The 10,803-nt window shown below is 42.4% G+C and overlaps 1 protein-coding gene across 3 annotated transcripts; it reads left to right on the top strand.

Annotated features, from left to right (window-relative positions):
- The first annotated feature begins 512 nt into the window (after positions 1-512).
- LOC123072758 (uncharacterized) lies at positions 513-8,392 on the top strand. Of its 3 annotated transcripts, none has more exons than XM_044496393.1 (16): positions 513-1,050; positions 1,140-1,380; positions 1,999-2,303; positions 2,520-2,696; positions 2,913-3,677; positions 3,758-3,852; positions 3,941-4,003; positions 4,099-4,187; positions 4,274-4,369; positions 4,584-5,240; positions 5,899-5,973; positions 6,660-6,730; positions 6,819-6,891; positions 7,223-7,421; positions 7,534-7,599; positions 7,704-8,392. In XM_044496393.1, exons 1-16 carry the CDS (start codon positions 758-760, stop codon positions 8,198-8,200), a joined length of 3,762 nt encoding a protein of 1,253 aa, XP_044352328.1. In that variant the 5' UTR covers positions 513-757; the 3' UTR covers positions 8,201-8,392. The 3 variants fall into 3 exon arrangements, with proteins under 3 accessions (XP_044352328.1, XP_044352327.1, XP_044352329.1); XM_044496392.1 differs by having other exon boundaries at positions 513-1,056; XM_044496394.1 differs by having other exon boundaries at positions 515-1,056; positions 6,819-6,876.
- The last annotated feature ends 2,411 nt before the right edge of the window (positions 8,393-10,803 follow it).

Here is a 10,803-nt window from a genome sequence, read left to right as displayed (position 1 = left end):
ATTTTGATGTAAACTCGTGCTTATTATGTGCAATGATTTCCCTCGACCCCTCTTGTTATTCGCCTTGAATCCTCGATCCTCTTGAATAGTTACCCCGCACGGCATTTTTATGTTCCATTTCGCCTCCAACTCTTCACCTTATCCCCCACTAACGGTAAATCCAACGAATTTAAGTAGCGACATGATGGTCAGTTTCGCGAGAGCGTGCGACCCATGACCTTCACGAGAGAGCGTGGTTATTACGTAGCAGCATGGTTGGGCACGTGCGCTCGTTTTCAACTAAACTAATTACGCCTTGATATCATATTTTGGCTTTGAGCCCTAATAAATCGAACAAAGAGAGCACAATACTACACTTGAAAAAGAAGTTTTGTTGCATAGAAAGCCTGAGGCTGTACTACACTACCATTGAAAAAAAAATTGTACTATTACAAGAGAGAAATGATGATTGACCAAATTGACCCCGGGTCCAAGAGTGTCAGAATTTGCCCTCGTGCCTAAAAAGGACCGATCTTTCTCTCCCATCTGTACCCGCAACCCGGCCGAATTCCCCCACGCGCTCCCCCTCGCCGCCGGCGACCTCCGCTTCTAGGGTTTTGCCCCCCGGCCCGCCCCGAATTCCCCCAGCCCGCGGGCCCCTCGACCCCCAATCCGGCCGATCCCGGCCGCTCGACGGCCGGATTGGCCGCCCTCGTCCGGCCGGTCGGCGGGATTCGTTCTTGACCTTGATGCGGCGCAGCTTCGGAGGGGGCTGACGATGTCGGGAGGAGGAGGAGGCTCGAGGCCCGACGCCGCCGCGGGGGGCTTCCCCGCGAGGGGGGCACCGGGGGCCGCGACGGAGCCGCCGTCGCTCGCGCAGTACATCTCGCTGGATCAGTTCCCCGTCGGCGAGCACCGGCACTCGCGCTCCGCGGAGCTGCGGCGGGCGCTCGCCGACTCGGCGGAGCAGCCGCTGGCCGCGCTGGCGCAGGGCAAGCCGCTGCCCCCCGCGGCCGCCGAGGAGCTCCGGCGGATCCGGGGCGGCGTCGCGGAGTCGTCGGCCAGGGCCAAGTACACGTTGCTCCTCGTATCTTTTCCCCGTGCTTTACTTCCGCGTGCATTGCTGCTCCGGTGAGGCCTGAAATGGAATCGGGTTGCAGGGACAGGGCGAAGTCGCTGCAGGAGTCCATCCAGAAGCTGGACAAGTACAAGAACGTCGTCACGCGGCGCCGGCAGAGGAGCGACGGCACGTCGGTGGACAGGTCGTCGGGGAGCGTCGGCGGCTCTCTTAGGATCGGGGCTCAGAACAGCGGGGATAACCCCGCCCAGAGGCTCGAGGAGAGGGCTAAGAGCTCGACCATGAGCAAGCGTGTCCGGTCGTCGCTGACGGCAGATGCACGGGTTTGTACTTCTGCTACTTCACCGATGCTTTCAATCAGCAACTCCGTTTTGCTCGTATGACATTGCTTCCACTGTTGTACGTAGTTAGTTTGAGTTGGTACCTTGGGTTATGAGTTATGACATATTAGAGGTTCCATTGTTCCTATTCTAAACAGGTAAATTTGTGTGAACTGGTAGTTGGCATGGCATATCAGTGTGCGTGCGCAAATCACATGGGACAACAGGTCATGGAAGTGATCTCATCTTAAATGACGAATCTTTGTATACTTCTATATGCTGATAACTATGGGCTTAGGCCCAACTAGCCCCCGAATTCCATGACTGAATTAAAACATTGTGGAGACAGAACCGTTGGGTCGATTAATCTTGAATGGACCTGTTGTCTAGGTGGAGATGTGTCATGATTGAGCAAAGCTTTTATACCATGTCTCTCTCCCGAATTCCCTTTTGTTGCTCAATGGTTGAGTTAAAGTCCCCATACTTATTTTTTTGTGGCCTTTTTAATTGTTAGACAATAGTGCATTTTTAGTTTTTTGACTATGACTATATTTCCTCCTTATTATGTCTTCAAAGGCTACCATTTGCCTTTTGTTTTGACTCTTTGGCCGCATATTTCAGTTGGAAGGGCGTGTTAGTGTTTCTACAAGGCAAGGAGGTCCTTTGGTTGATACTGAGAAAAACCCATCTTTGGAGAAGGACAAAAGCTCCGTCAGAATTGCCAATGCCACATCAGGGTTTTCTGAAGACAAATTACGAGGCCTAGCTCCTGGTGGTGAAGGATGGGAGAAAAAGATGAAACGTAAGCGTTCTGTTGGAACTATGCTCAATAGAGGCAGTGATGTAGACCGAGATGTTAAACCATCAGTTCAACATAGATCAAGCAGTGAAGTACGTGGACGTTCTAGTGATGCTATTCCATTTAGGTAATCTTCGTGCACTGTCATCAGCTTTGTTATGTATTTATAGTTTTTCCACGTAAGCTTCAAATGGATCATTATGGAGATGCATTATGAGGTTAAGAATGCTATGGCTTCAGAGGTCCAACCTCAGATTATTGTCTTCAGGTTCATGACCATGGCGAGTCATCTCCGCATTCAGGCGCACTTATCTTATCCCTCCTTTTAATTGTTGTATGTCAGACATGGAGCTTCTGCTGGAGCATCTGGAGGTAGCAAGATGGATGGAAGCTCTCAACTGAGTAGTTCTGGCTCACGGTATCTTCTGAAGACAGAGATGGATTCCACCCCTCTTCCAAATGAAAGACGAGAGCGCCATGGTGGGCTAGACAAAGAACGGGTTTTGGTGAAAGGAAACAAGTAAGCATTGATAGCTTGATGTCAGTATTGTAGCAAGTAGCAACACATTCTATAACATGATCAGACTGATTTGAATGGTTGAACCCTCTTTGTGCTGCTGTAGTGCATGTAGTTTCGAACCATCTATGGTTCATATTAGGTACTTTTTTTTTGCAAAATGTGAATAATTATGTGCTTCTCCATTCTTCTGATGTTTTGCCTCCATCGTGATTCCAGGGCACATATTTCCGAGGATATGCAACCTGGAACCTTAAGTCCTGTTACCAAGGGTAAAGCAACCAGAGCACCAAGAACCAGTTCACTTGTCGGTATCCACTCATCATCTACTTTGCTACGCTCAGCTGGAGGAATTGATGAATGGGAAGAAGCACCGTGCACAAATAAAGCCTCACCATTGGGAAGCACCACAAATCGCAAGCGTCCCATGGCTGCAAGTGCCTCTTCACCTCCTGTTGCTTGGGTGGGTCAACGTCCACAGAAAATGTCACGGACAAGAAGAGCAAATGTTGTATCACCGGTGTCAAATTTTGATGAACCCGTATCTGAAGGATCACCAGTTGATGTTGCTGTTAGGCCAGCTTTAGAAACGCCTGGCCTTTTACTTCCAAGGGGTGCAGCTAGCAATAATTCACAAGCTGCATCTAGAATGGATAATGTTACATCTCCAGCTGGTCTATCAGAAAGTGAAGGGTCTGTTGCTACTGAACACAGGAATAAGGAAAAAGTCACAAACAGTGGTGACTTTGAGAATGAGGGGGCAAATTCAGCTCATGTGGCATCCGATTTAATTTTCTCGTCCAAGAAAAGCAGGATTCCGTTGAAAGAAGAACTTGAAGATGGTAGTATTCGTCGTCAAGGGAGGAGTGGAAGAGGCACTATGCATGTTAAAGGGTGTACATCCATACCAAAAGAGAAGTTGGACAGCACTGAAACGAGGAAGTTGGTAAAGAGCGTAAGACCTGCATCTGAAAAGAATGAAAGGTGCTTAATGACTGAATTCTAGCAAACACGTGTATTGTATTTTGTATCTGAAACTTATGGTCTTCTTTAATTTGGTGCAGTAAGTTAGGCCGTCCTCCAACAAAGAAAGGCTCGGACCGCAAAGCATCATCTCGGCACCCAGAAATTCTGAATTGTGGGTCAATGGATACTACAGGTTTGCTGATAGACATTTTAATTTACCATCGAAGATCTTTGCTTTCTTTCTCTGAAAGTTGATCCTGATGCTAAGCTGTTTGTTGTAGGTGAATCTGAAGATGACCGAGAAGAACTTCTAGCTGCTGCAAATGCTGCCCGTGGTGCTATTGGTGTGTAATTGTACATATCGTAGTTATCTGTTTGGCCTGCAAATGGCTGTAATTCTATGTTTCATAGTTGATGAGTTCCTTATCCTTTTCTGCAGTTGGTGCATATGCTGGCCCTTTTTGGAAGAAAATAGAACCAATGCTTACTTTCATCAGCTCTGAAGATTTATCCTTCTTGAAAAACCAGGTTCAATTTTATTTTCCTTACAAGTTGGTATAATGGACCTGTTGTGTCGTTGGGATGAATCATCACTTACCGGAGTCTCTGGTCAGATAATATTTTTGGAAGAGCTTGAAATGGGCATGTCTAATAAGCACGATGAAGACAAGTTGACTGCATCAACGAACTACAATGGGCCACCATCAATGGTACTTTACCTTCTGCCACTCCTGTACTCTTATCGTGGAAGATGTTTTCAATAAATCCTCAACTTTTGTATTCCTTTATATGTCTACCCCCTACTCTTATCGTGCAAGATGTTTCCAATAAAATCCTCAACTTCTGTATTCCTTTATTTGTCTACCCTGTACTGCAAAGATCTGAATTTGATACCCATGTTTCATATATTATTTTCATCTGTAGGTTGAGCATTCCTCCCAGGTTCTGCCTCCATCCAATTCTTCTTTGTTGCTGGATCAAGGGGAAGCAAATGGTGTTGGACCAAGAGAATCTGTTGACATTTTGTCTTATAATAATGGCGAGAATCATAACAACACATCTCAAAAGGCACAGGGGCAAGGAATATTTGGTGAAATGGCTCCCCTGACAAGTAGACTGCTCTCTGCCTTGATTGTAGAAGATGTTGATGACTTTCCGGAGTCCAATGGTGTCCAAGGAGATATACTCATGGAATTCTCAAATGACTACCTTCCTCGTGCTGCCTCAGTTGAATTTGAAGCTACAGGGCTAGAATCCAGTTTTGGAATGTCTCCTGATTTTAAGCATTCAAACAGTAACCCAGCATATAACAGCATGTCCAATGGTTTCGCAGTTTCCAGTAATTTGAGGGGCTCATATAGTCAAAGTTCAGTTTGCAGTGAGAATCTATCAGATGGGATAAATGTTATGGGGTACCCAGAAAACGGCTCTTTGCATGGATCAGTACCGCAGATTACACAGCAGTATCAAACTCCCGGAAAAGATTTATCTTTACCATTATATGGATATCAGTATGCGCAGATGTCTTTGCATGATAGGACTTTGGTCGAGTTGCACAGTATTGACATTTTTCCAGAGATGGTATGGTTTCTAAAAGCCCGATTCATGATAAGTTGTCTATTTGAAGGTTATTTCTTTGTCATGTACTCCCTCTGTTCCATATTAGTTGTCGCTCAAACGGATGTATCTAGCACTGAAATACGTCTAGATACATCCGTTTCAGCGACAACTAATATGGAATGGAGGGAGTAGTTAGCTACAATTTTATATGGAAATGCTAAAATTCTGACGTCAGGATGGCAAATTATGTTGTCGCGAGGATGGCAATATCTTCTAGCAAGCATGGCAATTCCTGGCAAAAAACTGAACATGGCAAGGATTTGCCATGCTTGCTAAAGGAAATTGCCATCCTTTCTTATTTGATTCCATTTTTTGTTTCTTTTCATTTTCTTGGGAACTGACAAGAGATTATCAGTACATTATTTAGAAAGCAGGCTGTGAATTCGAAACCTTGAGTGGGTGTGGTTCAGTGGGTGTTGATCTGTCGTTGAGAGTGTTGACCCTCATTTTGCATCGTATGTTCCTTTAGGGTGAACCAACTGCAAACATATTTTGATGATCCTTGAGAAAACAGATGCATAATAGATCGTCACCTCATTGTTTTCAGTAATCGTGTGTTATTCCATATGTCTCCTTATTAACTCAAATCATTGTCATGGCGATATTTTTCTGACTGCAGCCAGAGCTGGACGAGGGAGAGGATGAGGATATTAATAAAGTTATTTTGGAGCTGCAGAAAAGACTCTTTGATCAGGTGGGTATATTCAGCATTCAATTTTGGTTAAACTCAACAGATCATTCGGATAATTAAAGTTATCAAGTCACCATTTCATCTTCTCTGGAGTTCACATGAAGTTACTGTGAAAACTTAGAGCATACTAAACTGGCATTGGTATTAGTAGTTCTAGAACTTGCATTTGAGGCTTCAAGCTTAAGTAATGAGAATGATGAGAATATTATGGTGGAATTGCTTGATATGTTGGGTCTCATGTGACAAATTGATAGTGCCGGAAACTAGTGAAATAGCAGGTCTCACCCACTTAGCAGATTTCAATAGATAAGTGGTTCGGTGAGAAAGTCACTTTTTTGGGCTGTTTGAATATGGCAATATTGCATAACTTGGAATAGTTTGAGTCAATTTGAAACGGTCCCACATAGGGAGCTTTAAACCAAATGAGATTATGCACCACACTTCAACTAATTCTAGCAGCCTTATCCTCATTTTTCACGTGTTGATGATTTCCTTTTGTCATTGGGTTTACAGCAGTTCTATGCATTAAAAACATTAAAAAATGCATTTTAATGCAAAAATACCTCCCTGCACGTGTCCTTTTGACAACATTCAGTTTGGCATATTTCTTAGTACTTGTGCAACTTGCACATTTTTGTAGGAAGGATATGCTTTTCTAATTAATATGTATGCTTCTCGACTTGTTTCAGGTGAATCAGAAGAAATGCCAATTAAATAAGCTAGAAAAAGCAATTCGAAATACTAAAAACATGGAGGAAAGGTATTAATGGTTCTACCTATGTCTATTTTTTATTAATGTAACTGAGTAGAACCTATTGCGGTGTCTAATTCCAAAATTTTGTCTGCAGGAGCCTGGAGCAACACGCAATGAACAAATTAGTAGAGAGGGCATACAAAAAATTGCTGGTACCTGAATACTCTGTTAGTTACATTACCGCCTACTTTTTGTTAGCACTATTTTTTTAAGGAATTGGATGATTAGGGCATTCTGCTTCCCATAGGTTTCGTGTCTTAACTGATTGCTGAACAACTGAGGTGGGTGATGTGATGAATGTTGGCCTGGCACCTTCGTAGTGTAGTCTTGTTGATAGCAATGTTTGGCCTGGCACTCGCTATTAGTCCATCTGTATAACTAGGAAATATTTTATTGGTTGGTTTCCAGTGTTGCATGTTTCTTTCTATGTATTGTTTTTTTTGTTTACCACTAAAGAAACCACTACAAGTAGTAACTTAACCTTGATCTTTTTCACAGGGTGGTCGAGGTAGTTCTAGTCACAAGGGCGGTCTCAGTAAAGCAGCCAGTAAGGCCGCAAAACAGCTTGCATTGGCTTTTGCCAAGCGAACACTTGCCCGGTGCCAGAAATTCGAGGAAACAGAGAAAAGCTGCTTCAGGGAGCCTTTCCTTTGGAGTGTGCTGTCCGCGCCTTTGCCAAAGAGTGACCCAGTTGATGGTAATGCACATGCAATTGTGGATATCGAAATAAGCCACACAAACCCGCCTATTTATTTGGCACTATAGTTGTAAGAACTTCCATATAATTAATCCGCCTTCTTATGCTCCAGGTGTCCCTCCAGGATCTGCAGATAGGCCAAAGGCCCTAAAGCTTGACAGAAGCCCATTGAGCCAAGGTATTTCTAGCACCCTTGAACAAAATTTACTTAACTTTGGCATGATGATTTTGTAAGAAATCCTTTTTCATGAGGTGTCCCAACTTCTGCTGATCCTTTTGCAGGTAGCACAAAATTGAAGAAGGGCGAGAGAGAAAGGGACCAGAGCAGAGATGGGTCTGCCAAGAACTCCAGCTCGAAATCAGGCAGCGGCCGGAACTCGTCTGGCAGCGGCCGGAACGAGCGCAAGACCAAGATGAAGCCTAAGCAGAAGCTAGCGCAGCTATCAACATCTGGGAACGTCCTTGGCAGAGTCACAGAGCCATCCAACTCCAGCTTCCCATCACCGTCGCCGCGAGAATCCAACGAGTGGAACAACCCTCTGAGCACAAGACCTACCCAGCAACCAAGGAACAGCTCGGCCAACGTCGCTCCGGAGTCCCTGGACGCCCCCATGAACCTGCCACCGATGGACCCCATGGTGGACATCCTGGACGTGCCGGAGGGCAACGACATCAGCGCCTGGTTCACGGATGGCCTGGACGACACGCTGCAAGACTTTGATTTCTCCGGAGGCCTGGAGATCCCGGACGACGATCTCACCCAGCTAGGGTTCATGTGAGATGAGAGCTATAGTAAATATCATTATATATATATGTGCATATAATTGGATGATTCTTGATGCTGTGTTAGCAAGCGCTGCCTTGCTGGTTTGCCGCACTAACCACCTTAGCTGATGTAACTAACCCCAATTGGTATTGGTGAGCATCATGAGGTGACAGCATCTATTAATCTGCAGTTTCAGTCTTGAGCATCATGTGAAGACTATATATGCTTCACGGAAAGTGATTTTGGCAATTTTTTTCTTTCCTTTTTTGCGGTGAAATTTTGGCAACATGTTGCCCATGCTCCCCATATTTCATCTCTATTTTTGTTTTTTGAGTTTTGAATATTGTTCACAATTGAATATAATTTGCATATTAAAAAATAATACAAAATATATAACATAATGTGAACTGTACAAAAAAGGACAGTGCATGTTATTTAACTTATGATTGTTCATCTGAATATTTGTCACAAATGGTTATATTATTGGATAAATAGTTACAAGTGCACAACCACATGGCTGTACTAACATCTACAGTATGGTCACATTTGTTATAGAAATTAGGAAAAGGGTAAAAAGACTAGAATACGGGTTTGCAATGGCTAATAGTTTGCACAACTTTTCTACCATGACAATCAGGGGATTGTGCTGATCAATGTACATTATATAAACTAGCAAAAGGGCTTGCGTGTTGCAACGGGAGTTTTTCTTTTTCATAATCTTCAATGGCCAAGATCACATTTTGCTGCATCACTGAGATACACTATCTCCCTCTCAATTTTGTGAAATCATGAACATTTTTTTAAACTCGTGAACGTATTTGAAATTGCGAGCATTTTACAAATTTATGAACACTTTTACAAATTTTCAAATATTTTCTAAAATCAAGAATATTTTTTGAATTCATGAATATTTTATACTATTTGCAAACATTTTTTAAAATTGTGAACATATTTTTTAACAATTTTCTTGAATTGGCAAACATTTCTAGACTGGAGGAACATTGTTTTGGAAATTGGTGGAACAGTTTTTTTAATTTAACGATATTTTTAGAAATGCATGAATATTTTTGAATCAACGAACATTTTAGAAAGTCACAAAGAGTTCTTAAGTTTTTAGAATATTTTTCCTTGCATAAATATTATTTGAGTTGGCGAAATTTTGTTCAATTTCATTACAAAATTTAATACATGAACTTTCTAAAAAATCATATTCCCGATCATTTGGTTTTCGAAATTTCAAATATTTTTTTTGAATAAGTAAACATTTTTTATAAAATCATGGATATTTTTTGAATCCGCTAATATTTAATGATTTATTAAAATTTCTATTTCAAAGTTCTTAATTTATAAAAAAACTGGAACTTTTTTGAAGTCCCCAATTGTTTAAAGTAGAGAAACAAAATGAAAAAAAAATAAAAAAAATAAAAAACGAAATTTGAAAAACTGGCCACCCCGACATGGGCCAGCCCAAATAGGCACGCTACGTCTTCTCGCAGCACGCAGAATGCAGTATAGGAAGATCCTACTGCATGGGCTGGCCCAGATGAGGGATTCCACTATGTGAAATGTTTTTCATCACTTATAAGTGGCATCGGTGGGTAGTATTTTGCAACTTTTGGGGCAATTTTCGTGACGTACCGCAAGAAGCAATAGGCCCTTTATTATTACTAGCAAATATGCCAGTGCATTGCACCGGTAGAACAAAACACCTCGCAAATGCAGAGTAACATATCGACAGAAGGCGGAATAGAAATGGAGCAATATCATGTAAACTCGTGTAAAAAAAATGATGTTCACGTTAATCTTGTGAGTCAACCAGAGACCAACATCAAGAAGGAGCTTATTTCAAGATGCATCTAGCTGATCAGCTACAGGTATACTTTTGGCAATAAGATCCTGTCCTACTTTTTGTATCCTCAAGCGCTACAATTAAAATGACCATGTTGTTGTTCTCCTTAACCTTCTTTTTGTATACTCAAATAGTCCACCCTCTCCTTAAAATGGAGATTTAGGAATTAAGCAGCAGTGCTAGTGTCCTACAGAAGACAGGGAAAAAATAATTCTACTCCCTCCGTTCAGAAATACTTGTAGAAGAAATGGATAAAAGTGGATGTACCTAGAACTAAAATGCAATAGCCAAAAAGAAAAAGTAAAGAGAAGTTTATTTTTCTTTCACACAAAGGAAGTGGTTTTACTCTGCACACAATAAATAAACATTTTTTTAGTGAATCAGATAAGATCAGGGAATGATAAGGTCGCCCCTTTTTGGTCTGCCTTACATGAGGCGGGTGCCCATAGCGAGGCTCATCTTTGTGAGCATCCGATCTAGGGAGTCCTCCATCTCTGTGTATGTCAGGGCCGGCGGATAAATCACAAGTTGAAGTACTAATTATATGACCACAGAATCAACGAGCAAATGTTAACACATCTACACATATGTACATTGAGCTTTTTGACAGAATTTTAACATATTTATACAGCTTCTTCTTATACAGTCATGTTGAAATATTAGGGTGGGCCTTGGGCCGATCTAACAATTTCATAAAATCTCCAAGGGCCCTTGTGGGTTATATGGCATTAGGTGTAGTGAGAAGTTTAGTCCCACCTTGTTAGTTG

This window comes from Triticum aestivum, chromosome 3B (assembly GCF_018294505.1).
Source record: "Triticum aestivum cultivar Chinese Spring chromosome 3B, IWGSC CS RefSeq v2.1, whole genome shotgun sequence".
NCBI lineage: Eukaryota > Viridiplantae > Streptophyta > Magnoliopsida > Poales > Poaceae > Triticum > Triticum aestivum.
This window is presented reverse-complemented; position numbering and strand designations above follow the sequence as displayed.

Bases quoted from the DNA above. Each gene is read 5' to 3' on its own strand.
- LOC123072758 (XM_044496392.1), top strand. From the start codon at position 758: ATGTCGGGAGGAGGAGGAGGCTCGAGGCCCGACGCCGCCGCGGGGGGC. The intron at 1,057-1,139 runs GTTGCTCCTCGT...ATCGGGTTGCAG, and splicing joins TCGGCCAGGGCCAAGTACAC to GGACAGGGCGAAGTCGCTGC. The intron at 3,853-3,940 runs GTTTGCTGATAG...TGTTTGTTGTAG, and splicing joins TGGGTCAATGGATACTACAG to GTGAATCTGAAGATGACCGA.